General features: G+C 36.6%; 1 protein-coding gene across 1 annotated transcript; it reads right to left on the bottom strand.

Annotated features, from left to right (window-relative positions):
- Positions 1-5,099: 5,099 nt before the first annotated feature.
- amotl2b (angiomotin like 2b) lies at positions 5,100-13,954 on the bottom strand. The gene is made up of 10 exons (XM_058745289.1): positions 13,684-13,954; positions 11,592-12,326; positions 11,174-11,336; positions 9,928-10,129; positions 8,335-8,630; positions 7,983-8,170; positions 7,805-7,894; positions 7,552-7,703; positions 6,293-6,430; positions 5,100-6,082 (listed from the first exon to the last, which is right to left on the bottom strand). Exons 1-10 carry the CDS (start codon positions 13,722-13,724, stop codon positions 5,997-5,999), a joined length of 2,091 nt encoding a protein of 696 aa, XP_058601272.1. The 5' UTR covers positions 13,725-13,954; the 3' UTR covers positions 5,100-5,996.
- Positions 13,955-18,064: the final 4,110 nt, after the last annotated feature.

Consider the following 18,064-nt stretch of genomic DNA (forward strand, 5'->3'; position numbering starts at 1 on the left):
CATAGTATAATTATTATGGTAATGTAATTTTTGGTATATTGCGGATGTAAAAAAAAAAAAAAAAAAAAAAATGTAATAATTGCTGTCAGAAATCTGTTTTGAGATCATCACTTTTTAATATGTAACAGTAACTAGTATAGATCTCTCAGTGAAATCATAATGTTTTTGCTTGTTGCTGCTTCTATGTGCATATATATTTCAAAAAAATTTATAGGCTTGAGTATTTATTTCAGTAGTCCCCCATCTCATTGACTTTGCATTGCAATGTTACACTAGGTGGCAGTATTTTTACAGTTTAATTCTAATCTATCTAATGCTGCTTTGATGGAACCATATTTAACAATAAAATGTAAAAATCAATATGGCTCTGAAATTAATTTTTAATGAATGACTAGTTGAACAATTTGTAATCAATGATAATATTCCACAATTTAAATTGCACTCATTTCACAAATTTCATAATAATTGTACATTTAGTCTGTAGTATTTGCAGTTTGGTTATAATACATATATAGTGCATCATACACCATTTTTCAAAAATTTGGGGTTGGTAAAAAAAATTCTAAATGTTTTTTATAGAAGTCTTCCGAAATACAGATAACTTGAAATTAATGTTTTTTTTTTTTTTTTTACTATATTTTAAAGTCATTTATTCCTGTGCTGGCAAAGCTGGATTTTCTTTTAGGACTTTTGGGATTTTCACAGCCTCTCTTACGGTTTAATTCTTCCACTAAACCAAAAATATCCCAGCGTGCCTCTCTCAACCCCTGGCCTCTTGACCAATTCAGCTGTTCTGTGAAACTGAAAGAAAGCCTTGTGCTAAAACTGGAAAATCCAGCATGAATGTTTCACAGCAATCATGGTAATTGAGTGTAGAGCACTCTTTGCTATGTGCTCAATATTACCAAATAATAACACAGGACCCTGGGCAGGAGAGGGAGAAGTCAGAAACACAACACTTCACTGTGGGGGACCCCAAAAACCATTTCATTCATGTCATGCCTAAAAGTGAAATGTATCCATTTCTCCTCAGCCCTGAGCCTCATTTTGTCTTACCGACATGAGCCTCGTGTTATTAGAAACATGTTCTTGATACCACAACGTCATGGAGCCTTACTAACCCAAGCTGACATCTGAAACCTTCAATCTGGAGATATTTTTCTGTTGAAACCATAGGATGCCGGTGGATGCTAAAAAGTAGGGTTTTTTGTTACAAACACAGCTGTCTTTGAACAGTTATGGAGCAATTGTATCAGTCAACAGACCTTCTTGTAAATAAAGGATTTACAGAATAAAAACAAATTTGAAATATTACTTGGAGAAGTTAGTAGGTAAGTATAGGGGTGAATTCAGGGAAGTCGGGGACACTATTTTTATTTTCCTTTATTAGATTTTCAAAACAACAGCACAAAAAATAAACCAGAACCAAACAAAACAGAGATGAGATAAACAAATACTGTCAGCACTACCTACATATTATATAATTAAGTACACTTTTTACCACTGAGATGACTAGACAAATAATGTCCCAATTATTTGTTTTCTATTTTGATATATTTTTAAATGAATTACATCAGCCTACTTCAGTCTTCAGTGTCACATAATCTTTCAGAAATCATTCTAATATGCTGATTTGGCGATCAAGAAACATTTCTTATTATCATCAGTTTTGAAAAAGTGTTGCATTTTTTTTTTTTTAAAGACCTTAATGCATTAATGATTTTTTTTTTTTTTTACTGAACTAAACGCTTGCATTCATTTTTTACCTTTGATAGCCCTAAATTTTGTACTTATGGGCTTTTTTCATATCCTGTCTTTTTTCAAAGGCCCATATAAATTATCTTTATGTGCATTACTTTATCGCTCAGTTTAATTAAAAGGTCTGTGGACTCTTTTTTGGACTGTGGTCTGTTTTGTTTCGACACTCACACAGGCTGTTTTTTTGGAAAGCGTTCCATTGTGTTCTGAACTGTCACGTTACTCGTGCCAATTAATTGATCAGGAATGCTTTAATGCATTCCTCTAAATAAAGAGCCTAGCAAAGGCAATCATGGCCAAGTGCTGAGACTTTCAAACAGCAGCTCTGAAATTGCAGCCGTGCACGTGACTAGCATTTGAAATGCTGTCATTCCTAACCATTAAAACACACAATGGTAAAGCTTTAGTCATGGATGGGGTATGTGTGGTTTTACTGCTCTTCATCATTGCACTTGCACTACTGCAGTCATGAGGTATGGTTTGGATTGTGGTATGGTTTAAAAATATGAAGGCAAGGTTGCTTTAATTTATTCCCCTTGCAGCATGTTTCAGATCTATCATTCAGAGAGAGTCCAAATTGAAGGTTATTCCATCCAGTCATCAATCAATGCTGGAAATGTGTGCGGCTGAAGTAATCAATCTACTCTCTGAGAGCACAGCACATCCAACGTGCCAGGACAGCAAGCCGACCTAATTCATGCGGGATTCGTTTGAAAATTAATCTGGTTTTCAGAATTGTTTGGTTCTTGGCTGATTGTGCTGATCTAACATTAATCTAACATCTAATCTAATGTTGTTTTTCAACAAACACCAATGTTCCCAACCGCTTTAATTCTGATTTGTAAGGCGGATTACTGCACCCTCGCTCAAAAGGATAGAAAAAATCATATTTGCTGGTGTTCCACATTTCAGGCTTCAGGAATGTGCCCTTTGACCTTCAAATGCTCCACAGCCCTCCATTTTGTTCATGTTGAGGAAAAAACCCAAGGGTAAAAAATGTCAAGTGCTTCTCAAAAGTCGAAAGAATGTTGGCAGCATTTCTCTCTGTGAGGAGGAAAAGACCTCCACTGCGCTTATAAACAAGATGAACTGCAGTGTATCGCACGTTTCCTGGTTCCCATACAGGCTGTAACCGCCATAAAAATGCTAAACCTTTTCATTCCAACCAAGAGGATTTTCTCAGCTTACATAAGCTCACCTGGAGCCAAGTTTGTTCTTGTTTTGGTATGAAGATCCAGTGCCACAGTGTCGTCATCATATTTGCCTGTTAAAATGTTATTTGGTTAAAGATGGTTTATTGCAAATATTGAAAGCACATGTGAATACTGTCGGTGTATATAGACGAGGTCGTAAACTCCCCCAACATGATGAAGAGCTATTCTCTCTTATTTCCTGTTATCAGTTTAAATGGCTAGATACGGAGTCATGATAATTCATTACTGTATGTAGTGTCACTTATTTTATTTTATTTTTTATATAAAGACTGATCTTATATGTCGACCCTTACTGACGGTGATCTGTGCTGAATGTCTGCTTCAAGAACTGCATTTGAAAGCAGATGTGCTTAAAAAGGTATTCAATGATTCATTGTCATTTAACTCACAATTATGCCTTACTGACAATTAATACTTTCCGTAGTCTGACAAACTTGCTTTTTTATGTAGGTATGGCAGTCCAGTGAGTTAGGGTAGTTTTGAATGAATTTTTACAGTTTTCATTGTTGGAAATGAAATTAACGGTGTTAATTTGTTCATGATGCACTTGTGTTTGTAATGTAGTGTACATTAACTTGGTTTGATGCTGACATCCTGATATCATCTATTTCTTTTTTAATGGTAAATCATCTTAAAAATATAAAGCTTCAGTAGCTACCTTTAGTTAGTATCTTTTTGAATAGTAGTATGTAACGTGCCAAGTTACAGTTTTCAAGTTTTATGGGGAAATTGTCTGTTTGGGAACATGTTTTTAATTTATGCATTAATGCAAAAATGAACAATGGAGGTCATAATCAGAGGCATAGTGTAGTAAATATGTAAGACGTGGCCGTCTTATTTTCAATAACAAGCATTGTTCACTCTTGTTACAAATGAGACCTGAATTCCGGAGATTCCTTCATCAATCAAACTTTTGTCTGTGAAATACCATAAATACTGAAGCATCCTAGCATGCTTTAGCTTACTTACCATAGATGACATCAACATGTTGTGTATTTTTTGTCCCATTGTACTCTAATGTTATGGACCTCCCATTGACTTCTTAATTTCAAGTATAATTAAACCCATAAACTACACCTTCCCCTTTAAGAAAATGTATTTAAAGATTAATTGGTAATGAAATCATTAATTGGTTTAATTATACACCTTCTATTACAAGTCAGTTTTGAGAGGTTTTAGTGCGCAGTGCGGTTTAAAAGTCTGAGAACACAAGGGGAAATTCTTCCATTTGACATTTTATTATTTGATCTTTTTTGTTTCATTACAAGTTATATTATCAGCATATGTTATATGTTTAAGCATGTGACAAGTTATATCAAGTTATATTTTCAGCAAAACGTTTGTGCAGAATCTCAAATATTTTCTTAAATAAAACTTTATCTCCAGATTTTAATAAAGATTTGAATTCCAAAGTGTGTTTTCATGACATGTTCAGATATTTAGACCTAAAAACAAGGAAATAAAACACACATACAAAATTTAGCAGGATTGCATGTTGGGTATGTGTGAGCTGCCCAGTTTTTACACAGTTGAGTACCTTGAACTATGTAAACAACTGACTTACAGTAAGATCACCCACAAACAACTTCCTCATGAGCAATGCGAGTCTAAGATGCCTCTCATTACTGTCACAAAGATCAATTAGTTAAAAACTAAACATCACATCTAATACAGATGTAGCCTTGTTCTATATTTGGAAACACAGAGTATGACATCAATACCATGTTTCAAAGCATGTGACTATACTATGAAATATCGAGGTTGGCTTTGTCAGTGACAGTAGTATTCGGAGTCTGAATAGGTTAGTCAGTGGTGGGTAAGTCAGCTTTGAGCGAGTTATCTATTGTTCTATCTCAAAAGCAGAATGTTTGTCTGAATGCCTCAGAAGTCAGAGTATAAAATGTGGCTAAAGGTGAGCCTGAGGGAAATAGCGTGAGGTTTTCTCTGGTGAAATATGAGAGCTGGAATGCCCCTCGCTGGCATTTGCTTATAATTACTCATCTTTCTCGGATTGTATGTGTGAGAGAAAACCTGGAATGTGTGAAACGGGCTGAAATCCAGTAGATGGTGCTTGCTGGAACCAGCAAAAATTTCCCAAGGGCTTCACAAACCAAGAAAAAAACAGTATTATATATTAATAGCTTTATTGTAAATGTATGAAATGTTTCAGAACATTCACATCTTTCATTGATTAAATAGAAGAGGTCAACCCTTGGCCATGTGTTTTGAACACATGAACTTTACTGAAATGCTCTTTGGCATCAGTTCCTCAGCATTACATTCCAACAGAACACAAAATAATTGTACAAAATATATATTAATATTTACTTTGAAATGACACCTTGACCAGCAAATGTGCCATTTAAGAGTGAACACATTCAAAAACAAAATACAAGAAAGCAAATCATAATATAATACAATTGGTTTCCTCTCCAACAGTTCTTTTAGACTACTAGGTCTATATAATGTTTTTGTCTCGCACAACGTGACAGTGTTGAGCATGCCGATCCTAGAAATGCAATGTAAAAGAATAACTTTGCTGAAGGGCGTAGCAGCCATAAATAGAAAACATGAGAAAAATGTAACCATTTATAACAATCGATAAAGGTGGGGTGGAAAAGATACATGCAAGAGCTTCAGTCTCAAGAAGAAAGTCAATTGAACTGGAATGTGGTGAAGTGACCACAGGTCTTCTGAGAGGAGGGACAATGCAATAGTGAGGACAATTAGTTTATGTCCACCTTCCTGAACAGGATGGTTGTAAATACCAAAAAAATATAGGATTCTCACCAGTAGCAAAAGTCTCTGTAATTCAGTTTGCTGTCTTATCTGTCAAAATCTAGCAGACTGGAGATGTAGTTTTAAGAGAAGAGCTAAGCTCCCTCTTTCACATGAGATTTTTGAGCAGCTCTGCTGTTTATCTGGACTCTTGCTTCACAACAGTATAGTGATGTGGTGTCATTTAATCTGTCCCAGAGCTCCTCAACATTTATTTTACAGGGCAGTTTGTCCAAGTGTTCTTCATTAAATGAAGATCTCCACTGCTTCAGCCGTCACTTCATCCAGGCCCTTGAAAAGGTCCACGGCAGATGGTGCTTTCTGGATGTTATCTATGAAAAATATTAACAAATATTAATCAGTTATCACAAAATGAGGATGACTACATCAGGAGAAAGCCATCAGTGGTAGACCTTAAAAAAATGTAGCCCAAACGACTTTTCGACAAATGACTTTTAATCTTTGTTTTTCATTAATGTGTAATATTTTCAGTTACTTTCTCATATCCCATATCACGCAGAAATGGCTAAAAGTTGACTCACCAGTGCTGGTCTCTGTGTGGGAGGTTTGATCTGTTGTCTGTTTCTCTAACAGAAATTGTTTAGGTTGTCCCAGGGCTGCTACCGGAGCGAGCGCCGAATGGGACGTACCAGTCGCCTGGTCATTGGAATGACTCTTCCCTGGAAAAAGATCCATAAGAATTTGTAACAATTTCTACTCAGCCAATTTCATGTTATTCTCAGAAATGCTTAGCAGTGAACACTAATGATACTAACTTTACTAATAAGGAGTGAACACTAATGCTAATTTTAGTCAGTCACCAACGTAACTAGTAAAAGCTAATTGACAGTGAACACTAATGCCAATGTTGGTCAGATAATAACTTAAATAACTTAGCTTGTAAAAGCTTAACTAGCGACTAGTATAAGCAACTAACTAGTCAAAGTTAATTAACAGTGAAGACTAATGCTAATGTTAGTCAAACAATAACTTAGCTAGTAAAAGCATAGCTAGTAACTAGTAAAGGCTTAAATAAACACTAATTATCAGTAAACACTAACCTAACTAGTAAAAGTTAATCAATAGTAAACCTCAATGCTAATGTTAGACAGACACTAACTTAACTAGTAACTAGCAGTGAACACTAATGCTAATGTTAGTCAAACAATAACTTAGCTAGTAAAAACTTAGCTAGTAACTAGTATAAGCAACTAACTAGTAAAAGTTAATTAACAGTAAAGACTAATGCTAATGTTAGTCAGGCAATAACGGCTAGTAAAAGCTTAGCTAGTAACTAGTATAAGCAACTAACTAGTAAAAGTTAATTAACAGTAAAGACTAATGCTGATGTTAGTCAGGCAATAACGGCTAGTAAAAGCTTAGCTAGTAACTAGTATAAGCAACTAACTAGTAAAAGTTAATTAACAGTAAAGACTAATGCTAATGTTAGTCAGGCAATAATTTAGCTAGTAAAAGCTTAGCTAGTATCTAGTATAAGCAACTAACTAGTAAAAGTTAATTAACAGTAAAGACTAATGCTAATGTTAGTCAGGCAATAACTTAGCTAGTAAAAGCTTAGATAGTAACTAATAAAGGCTTAAATAAACACTAATTATCAGTGAACACCAACCTAACTAGTAAAAGTTAATTATTAGTAAACATCGATGCTAATGTTAGTTAGACACTAACTTAACTAGTAACTGCTAACTAGCAGTGAACTCTAATGCTAAAGTTAGTCACAATATAAGTTAACTTAGCTAAAAATCTTAGCTAGTGAACGCTACTTAGCATTGACACTAACCTTTGCCTTGGGCAGTGTGGGTGACCGTTGAATGAGCGATGGTGATGGAGGGCTCAGCACCTGACTCTCTCTTCTGCTCCTGCTGCAGCTTCTGCTTCAGGATGCTAATCACTGTGTCCTTCTGCAGGATTTGGGCGTACAGGGCACGGATCCTGAAAACATATTAACCTTATGAGTCCTATACAATCTTAAAATCCAAAATGGCAATGCAACTGAAATATATTTTTAGGTGCATTGAAGGTGGTTCTCTTACCTGTTTTCTACCTCCTGGTTCCTGTACTCAGATGATGGGAGCTCCTCAATGAACGAATGGCAGGGCGAATGGTTGATGATGGTTGTGTCTCTGTAAAGTTTAGGAAGAAAGCAATTAGAAATTGGTTTAAAAAGCAGAATATGCTCTGAAGATTTTTGACACCGATCTCCTTTTTTACCTCTGAGCTGCAGCGGTGGCAGCGGCATCCATTGCAAACTCCCTCATGGTCTTCTCCTCCAAGTATTTCTGTTCCCAGCGCATCTTGTCGGCCTCCAGTGACAGAATGCGTTCTTCTTTCTCCCGCAGAAGCTCTTGCAGTGTGGAGACACTCACATGGGACGCTCCGCAGACTGGCTGCGGCTGCCGCTGTGGACAAAGAAGAGCAAATAAAGTATAAGATCACTGCAATGTCCTGATCTGAAGTCTCAAGCTATTCTTAGCTTCACCAGAAGGAAACAGCCCTGAAATACAATGCTAAGAAACATCTGAACAATTAAAAACAAAAACAAAGCAACGTTTTGTCTCAGTACCTGCTGATTTCGGAGGCTTCGCAGTTCCTGCTCCAGCCGTGTCCTCAGGCGTGTTTCCAGGCCTTCTCTTTTCTCACAGGTCGCCTGCAGCTGAGTTAGAGCCCCCTGCAGACGCTCAACCTTCTCCACATACGCTCTCTTCCTCTGCAGCTCCGTCCACAGCTGCTGGCTGCGTGTCTGCGTGGACCTCAGTGTTGTCTCCAGGGCCTCGCTTCTGCGCTGATGGTTCTCCACTTCGTTTCGCAGATGCTGAACCTCCTGCTCCAGATGTGCACACTGAAGCTGCTGTTCTTCATCTGTGAGAGAAGATAGAAAAAATTAAGATCTGTGTTTGTAAATTAAATGGATATGAACTGGTCCATTGCTTTGAGAGCCGAAGATGGTCCCCACATGCCAAGTTTAGGCACGTTCATGGGTGTTATTTGATATTAAAAAAAGTGGTGTGAATGGTGGCCTTTTGGCTATGATGTCACAATATGGCTAATCAAATATTTTAATTTATGCATGATTTGTACTGTTTTGATAAATAATCTGTGTAATGCATTAATCTAGTAAAGTATTGGTTTAGTTCCAAGCCATTCTTGTTGGCTAAATTTAAGTGCTTTGTTGAATTTGTTAAGTAAACTATTAAAATAGTTTTCATTCATTAAAATAAAACTGAAATTAACTCAAATATACAGATTAGTACAGGCAACTAACTAATAAAATTGTAAAAAAATTAAATCTAAAGGATAATTAAAGCTAAAGCTAAATGGTTCTGCAACCATTGGTATGTATTATATTATATTATATTATATTATATTATATTATATTATATTATATTATATTATATTATATTATATTATATTATATTATATTATATTATATTATATTATATTATATTATTCATTAACTGATGAAATGCGTACAAAGGAAAAGTATGTTGCTTTGGATAAAAGCATCTGCCAAAAGCATACATGTTTTCAGTACAAACTAATCAATTATGTCCAGTCATAACAAGCATAGAGATTTATGTGAGGACGTGAGAAAGAAGCTGAAGGAATGTTTATGCAGGCCCTCTCCAGAACCACTCCCCATTGACTTCCTGCTCAGGAATTCAATCACAAAATCCAGAGCGCCTCATTTACGCAACTGCTTAAGGAATGCAGAGGGAAGGAGAAGCAGTGACCCACTCTCACTTTGACCCACATCCCGGAGCTTCAGACTGTTCTGCTTATTTCCCATCAGTCACTGGAAAACTCATCATCATCTTCCCACTCTTAGTGAACAGCAAGTGATCGCTGAGCAGAACATTTCATTAATTGTCCATGTGAAGCAGACAAGAGCAGTGACAGTGGTTATCTGTCTCATACAAAGCTAAAGTCACATCTGACATTTAATCCTCTTTTCTGTTTGTTCAGATCAGCTAAGGCGCTGTTATGTGACTGAAATTCCTGCACTGGAATGTTCGAATTGGAAACATGTTCCCTCTTTAAGCAAAATGACTCAACAGAAAAACAGATCTTCACATTTGGAGTGCAACTCTGGATTAAGAAGTATCCACAGCATGTGAAGCAGTAATGAGGTTTAATGTGGTCGTGTTCATGAACTCACTCTGCAGAAGGAGCTTCTCAATAACATGCTGGTTCTGGTCAGCAGCTTCGGCTTCTTTTGCCGCTTGAATGCTTGAATGCTGCAGCCTCTTGATCTCAACCATCAGCTTGTTTCTTAGTGCTTGCTCTAGAGTTTCTCTTTTAGCGCAGCCCTTCATCAGAGTGTCATAGGCCTCTGAGATCCTTTGGATCTCTTGTTCCAGCTGGGGGAAAAAGAAAAGACAATTACTGTAAATAGCAAGTCAGATGTGTCAATCTGACAATGACAATCTCAGAAATACTTAAAGATGGTGAGCAATCACTGTTGCTGGTTATGATTAAAGGCGCAGTTGCAATTGAAAATGTTCCAAGTGAAATTTTGTGGGCAAAAAAAGGTCTGTCGTCAATTGTGTAGAAATGCATAACGGAAGTCACAGAAGTCACTTTCAAAACTGTCTGCTTTCTGTTGGTCAGCATGCAAATTTACGTAACCATTTTGAAAACTAGCAAAATCTATGTACTGAACTTTTTTGCCATCATTCGAAACTGCAGATTCCTATTGGATTGACTGGTTTTCGCTCTTGAAATTTCATCAAGCAATTGTAAATATGACCGCTCCTTAAAAGCACAGAACAGAGGTGGTGTTCAGGAGTCCCACATGGAAAGACCAGGATGGCATTAACCATGACTCCATCATCCCAGGCATGTTTACACAAGGCAGTGGCCTGATGGGTAAGCGCTCAAACCTGTGTAATTATCATTCTTTCAGAGTGAGCAACAGCTTAACTGCACTGATGTAATCCATTGGAAACATTTCATTGCCTTTTGGAATTTGGCCAAAGTCAAATGAAAACTACCAAATAATCTTGTTCTACTGATTGGTTCATATACTATTTATCCAGTATATGTAATAATTCATAGGTAATAATCACTCACATATACACAAATAAAGTGTCGCTGTCTTTGTAAGTCAACAAAGTATGTGATGGAAAAATTTTCATATATAATCTGTTGTAAACAGCCTGCCACTATTCATTAAATATAGAATTTAAATAGAACAGAAAGAGAATTGTTGCAAGATATAATACAACATTACTTATAACCTGTTTTAAGACACATATAGCCTGTGTTGTTTTATTAAACTGAAAAATTACTAAATTCAGACAGGTCTCCCATTAAGATCTGTATTTTCACCTGAGCATTGCCCAAAAACCTCATTTTCCAATTTTTTTTCACAAAAAGTAAATTTCAGAGTCATTTGCTTTTACCTTCTGAATTCTGAGGGCCTTCTCAGTGTGTCCCTCTAGCTCCTGTTTCAGTCTTTTATTCTCATTCATGAGCATTTCCAGCTGACTGCGACTGCAAGCCGTGACCTCCCTGCCAGCAGGGGGAGATGTGGAGAGTCTATGGCAAACCTCTGGTGTTTGAAGTCTGCACAAGGTAATAATCATCATGTTAGATAAAAAATGAAACCATCAGATTCAGTTCATCTTAGTACATTAGTGCAGTTGGATGACAATCTACATCAGCACGTCTCATATTGCATACTCAGCCATAGCATCAGCCAACAGACAGTTAGTCATAATGACACATCCTATAAAGTACGTCAGAACTGGAGGAAATGCATATACTGTGTTACCAAATCAAATGTCAGCTGTGGTTAAGTGTAAATTTTGCAGTTGTTACCTGTTGTGCTGGGAATGAAATGGTGGTGGTGCTTTGTAGTAATGTTCATACTCCGCTGCTTGTTGTGCAGGAAAGGGGTACTCAGTATAAGGAACCTGCTTATTGTACTCCAGTCCTTGCTGGCTGTATTGTAAGTGCTGGTTTGCATGATATCCATGTATCTGAGGGTAACTGGCAGAACATGTTGCAGGCATTTTACTGCGCTCTACTGAAAACTGCAGAAGCCGCTCACTGAGTGACCGTATGTGGCCTCGCTTCGGGTCCCAGCTGTCTTCCTCCTCACATGGCTTCGGGATGGTTTCACTGTCCTGTAGTGAGCAGCCCCTGAGTGGTTGGCACCACTGGGAGGCCAAATACTGAGACTGAGCCTTGGCCTGTTCATAGGTGGGCAGCTCCTCGCCGTGGTGTGGGTATGTTGTGTAGTTCTCAGAGTGCTGGTAGTCGACCTGGTGCTCTTGACCCTGGGGTTCTTGGCGCGCAGAGAGCTGAGGAGACTGGGGCTCCTCCTGGCTGAGGCTCTCAGATGAAGACTGTGAAGAACCAGCCCCTCCGCTGCCACCCCCAACACCTCCTCCTCGTCGCAGGGCCTGCTGCTGGATGGCCAGGAGTGTGTGGGCATCTGTGGGGTTTCCATAGCGAAGCTGCTCTTGGATTAGTCTGTGCAGGACAGTGCCAGATGCTTCTTCAACTCTCATTTTATTTGATGGAGACGAGTATTTATGATCTGAACTGGACCTGGAGGGCAAGAGACGATTATGATTTTTCAAATAGTCAATAGTTATTTGAAATAAATAGATAGATAGATAGATAGATAGATAGATAGATAGATAGATAGATAGATAGATAGATAGATAGATAGATAGATAGATAGATAGATAGATAGATAGATAGATAGATAACTTTAAGAGATGTATTGTATTTTTAACTATTTGTGACCCTGGACCACAAAACCAGTCTTAATTAACACGGGTATATTTGTAGCAATAGCCAAACATGCATTGTATGGGTCAAAATTATTGATTTTTCTTTTATGCCAAAAATCATTAGGACAATAAGTAAAGATCATGTTCCATGAATATATTTTGTAAATTTCCTACTGTAAATATATCAAAACTTAATTTTTGATTAGTAATATGCATTGCTAAGAACTTCATTTGGACAACTTTAAAGACGATTTTCTCAATATTTTTGCACCCTCAGATTCCAGATTTTCAAATAGTTGTATCTCGGCCAAATACTGTCCTAACAACTCATACATCAATGGAAAGTTTATTTATTCAGCTTTCAGATGGAGTATAAATCTCAATTTCGAAAAATGGACCCTTATGACTGGTTTTGTGGTCCAGGGTCACATTTTTTAAATGCTCTATTATTTTATTATTTTAAACTATTATCATCAATTTAGAGAAAGTGTCATATTAAGCAACAGTAAAAAGATAAAAATAAGATAAAGATAAAATAATATAAATCTAAGCCATTTTAGCTTAATTTGGCAACATGTTTTAACTTGCTTAAATCAAATAATAAGCAAATGTTTAATGACAAAACCAACTATATTAACTTGCACCTATGATATGGACAGGTCAGCCATATCCACTTTGTACCATATAATTAAAATTAAGAATAATAATAACAACAACAACAGCAACAGCAACAGCAATAATAATAATAATAATAATAATAATAATGTAAACAACTATATGAATTAAAATAATTACGTCAAATAATTACAAAAATATATATAAAATAATAGCAATTCCAAAATAAAACCAAAACAACACATTACACTTACCAACAACTATTCATAAAAAAAATAAAATAAATAAAAAAATGTGATCATCCAGACAAGCAGCGCGCTCACAGAAGCTCAATGTGAAATCTTCAATATTCCTATTAATACGTAAACTTGATACAGTGTTCTCTAACTTTTACACAGCAACAATATATCGTCCTCAAATCGATTCGGATTAATCGGTATTACACATAAAGTTGAATATATTTTCCTGCCGATTAATGCACACTACTGAACGCGCTCGCTGCTTTTGATCATTAAACTCCATGTTTGTTGAATGAACATTAACGATTAACTTACCAACTAAAACTTTCATTCCACACGGATTCTGTTAATGGCATGTGTTATAATCCAAATAATCCAACTAACGTCTTCTGTGTGTTTTATCTCCTCGTTGTGTTCAGGTCTGGTGGGGTTATGAGCTAGTAGGCGCGCGCTCTGCTCTCATAAATAACTGAGCGCGCCTGGAATGATCGGAATGTGTGAGCTCAGGGATCAAAAGTGAAAAGAGAGAAAAAGAGCCATTTAACCCAGCAGCTGCAGTTCCGTTTACATCCACCGGGGCTCTTACAGCAGCTCCGAACGCTCAGGGTTTCACCAAGGTTTTCACTGAAAATCCTGTAATTTAAGAAAACGGCCCAGTTGTGGTCGAAGTAAATCCATGGCTACATAAAGCCTTGTTTTACTACAGAGAGGCTGAGCAGTGATGCCACATTAACAGAGAAAAGGTGTCAAAAGGTGTGACCCAATCTGAAAGGTATGCAAACGTGTTGACACAAGACAGGAGCACAAATTAGCTAGAATCAACCTGTGTGTATTTAAGCATAAATGTTTAAGCATATTTTCAAGTACTTACATTTTCTTTATCTTTGTATGTTACTAGCTAAGTTTTTACTTACGTTTTACTTTACTATTCTTTGTACTGAAAATTCAGCTTTGCCATCACAGAATTAAATAATTTTTTTAGTATAAAGTATAAAGAGTTATTTTAAATTATAATGTTAGCCTATTTCACAACATTACTGTTTTCTCTGTTTTAATAATCTTAATTATTCCAAACTTTTAATCTGTAGTTTTTAAGAAATATCATGAGAAAATGTGGAAGGCCGTAACACTATTTCCAACAAAAAAAAACAAAAAAAACATCTACTGTCCCAAAATAGGGCAGTGTACCTTCACCTTGGTCTCCCCTAGTTTATTTCAATAATTCAAAACAAGTCACCAGCAGGAAACAGAGAGGTAACACCCTGCTATGGCAGACAGGGTGGTAACTTTCTTACTTTCCCTGTGGTTGTCTATGAATCCTCAGGTTCCTCCTAACTAAAGCCATAATAAATGGGCATGGGTGGAATTCCAGAGAGTGAATTGCAGGAATGTTTAATCAGTCGGGTTGGACTGTACGTTGAGATCAAGCTGCAGATTTCTGATAGAAGGGCACAAGGCAAAGAGCATGATGTTTAAAATAACCATGAAAACTTCATTTGCTCCCATGTTATGATAGTGAGCAATCCTTTATACACATTCCCCTCTTGATTAAACTGATATAGCAGGGTATTTCCAACTAAGTCTCAGACAGTGAGTCAATGGGAAACAGGCATGTGTTGGACATGTGACTACTTGATTGCAGGTGTGAATGAAGGAAGCAGTCACTGGCAAGTCTGTACAAATCTATGAAAATTTGAGTCTTCCTCAAAATCATTCAAGGAAACAAACGGGAAAACATCAAAGCACCTCCATCTGACACCCCTCAGTAAGAGCCACCCTGCTTTGTTTTTCTCCAACAACCCTTTGGGAGCCAAACTGGAATATCTCCATTCTTTCAACCTCCACCCTGATATCTTAAACCTCGGAGTTATAAACTGCCATGTGGGCTTTTTAGAAGAATCACAAGACTTAGAATAGAAGACAACTGAAAGAAGAAAATACAGAGAGCATTAAACTCAGCACAACAGGGATCAGATGTGGTTGTTTGGGTCGTGCATAGCAGGCTCTTGGCATGGGGGACTAGAGAGGATGCTCTATTCTCATCACAATTCTGCCTTTATTGGCCGCAAATGGCCTGGCATATTTTCATGGCACATTTGTGATTTAAGATGTGATTGAAGCATGAGCCACTGAGACAGCCTACAATGAACTAAGTTGTTTACGGACCTCCACTGCTCCAGGCTACTTTATCTAGAACTCTATTAAGACAAGCCTTTGATATCAGTATAAATATAAGATGTCTTCAAAGAAAACCAACTGGAATATTCTCTTTAAAAATAATTTATTAACCTGATCTATTTAAACACATTAACAGGAACATTTTATGTGCCCTCACTAGCTCATAAATCAGACAAATCATGATTATATTTAAATCCAATTGTGCATATGCATGTTTCTGTGAGGGTTAGGTTTAAGGGTTGGGTTAGGATGTGGGAAATATTGTTAACCTGATATAAAACCAAAAATCTATAGACATACATGACATGTCCTCATTTATATAATCAAACAAACCAGTGTGTGTCTACGTGTTTGTATCTACTTAACCATTATTTAGGGACAAATTTATATCCACAAAGTGAGCTAAATCTAACAAATCGGACTTTTGGGAATGACGTCATTTGGGGAAAAAAATTGTATAAAAATAAAGCAAATAAAGTTTTTAAAAATGTAAAATGCAGTTTTCTGATAGGGATAGGGTTTGGGTTAGGCTGTAATTTAAAACTACCTGTATATAAAAACAGAAGTCTATCGAATGTCCCCATTTACAGCATATGCTGGTTAGTTTTGAAGCATGATAGCTGGTTTGAGCTGGTTTAAGCTGGTCCTGAGCAGGAGCTAGTGTGTGTGTGTAAGTTTTTTTACTATGTCACTGGTTCTGATGTTACTAGTTAAAAAGATGTGCAGCTACAAGCCTCCAGCCTCGATTATTAATTTTCAAAATTTCATAACAGAACTAGCAATGATGTCTTGGGCAATACTGAGAAGTTACTAGAGTAACAAGGAGGCAGCATAATTGTGTGATATAGCTTTTATACAATCACTACAACGGATTTTCAAAACACTGTTTGCTTCCAGGATAAAGTCATGGTCACATTAAACTTGGAGCATGCAAAATTTCTTTAAATACTGCAGCGATTGTAAGGTGGCGTCAAACTCTGTCTTTTTTTTTTTTAAACCTATGTAATATATCCAAAATGTAAAAATATGCTTTAACACTGCAAATCTGCAGATTTAAAGTTTCCTGTCTTTTAATTCAGCTATACGTGAAGTATCTTCTGTTGGTCACACAACTTCATGTGATGCAAATTTGCAGGTCAGCATTCGCCAAACTTTGGAATGCAGCAATATTCGTATAAACATGTAATTTGCATGTGTATGAATGGAAGTCAAGGGAATGAAAAGTGTAGTGTTAGCTCTCTTGATTCTGTGTTTTTAAACAAATTGGTGGAGTGAATGATTCAACGGTACATTCGTAAAGATTCCTGAATGAATCATCATTTTTGGAAGAATCATTTGTATCTGATTCAGTGGTTCACTTACTATTCACAACACTCTGGTACTGTGAATGTATGAGACTGAGTGGGAATGAGAAATAAATAGACGCATGATCTTTTATGAAACCCTTTGGTGCTGGTCACATGAGCAATAACCTCACAACACTAAAGAAATGTTCATACAGTAAGTGACAATTGCTGCTATACAAACACAAAACTAACAAAAGAACAGAATAAATTCTGCCCAGGATTTGTATAAAAGAAATCGCAGTGTACGTCAGTTGGCGATGTTAATAATTTGTCAGTATATCTTTGTGTGAATGGGATCCTTTGCACCCTCTCTCACAGTGTCATTAGACACAATTAGCCTTATCTACAACATTCCTCACCTCTGGTGTCCCACGTTCAAATTCTTCTCATGACTCGCTGACAAGCCGAGAAGCAAGACCACTTGTTCATTCCACACATAGGTTCATACTCTGATTTTTCTTGAGAATTATGAATTGCTCCATAAAATCCAACAGGGACTTGCAATTGCAAACACAATGAAATGAATGACAATACATGACATGGGAAGCGACAAGCCATACAACACAATTACAGATGGAGTTGGTGCAGATCCCCTAAATAGTTTTGCACTGGATCAGGAGAATGCCATTTATTCATGTGAATCCCTGCTTTAACCGGCCATGTGCCTCTGAGCAAATAGCTGCCCCCACTCCTGCTGATCCAGCACATAGCTCACACTCAGTGGTTTTGCCCACCAAGGTGATGGAGGACAAGAGGAAGAAGGATATATATAGAGTACACCCTAACAGTTTATGAACAGTTATTGTGCACAATTGACTAAATGTAACACAATTATAACAAAATAAATAGCACAAATACACACTGTAAAAAAATTAAGTTAAATATGTTTTTGAGTGAACTATCTGTCTAACTTTTAAAAAAATAGATGTACTAGTATCCCTGAAGTTTACTAGACTAAAAAAAAAATTATTTAGCTGATTATTTTCTTATTCAACTCAGCAAGTGTATATATACACTTTTATATATACACAGAAGTATATATACTTTTTAAAAAAAAATGTCATTTATTTAGTAATGTCATTAATTTACTTTTTAAATGTAATTTATTCTTGTGATGGGATAGCAGCCATTACTCCAGTTTTCAGTGTCACATGATCCTTTAGAAATCATTC

The sequence above is a fragment of the Onychostoma macrolepis genome, chromosome 02 (genome assembly GCF_012432095.1).
Source record: "Onychostoma macrolepis isolate SWU-2019 chromosome 02, ASM1243209v1, whole genome shotgun sequence".
Classification (NCBI taxonomy): domain Eukaryota; kingdom Metazoa; phylum Chordata; class Actinopteri; order Cypriniformes; family Cyprinidae; genus Onychostoma; species Onychostoma macrolepis.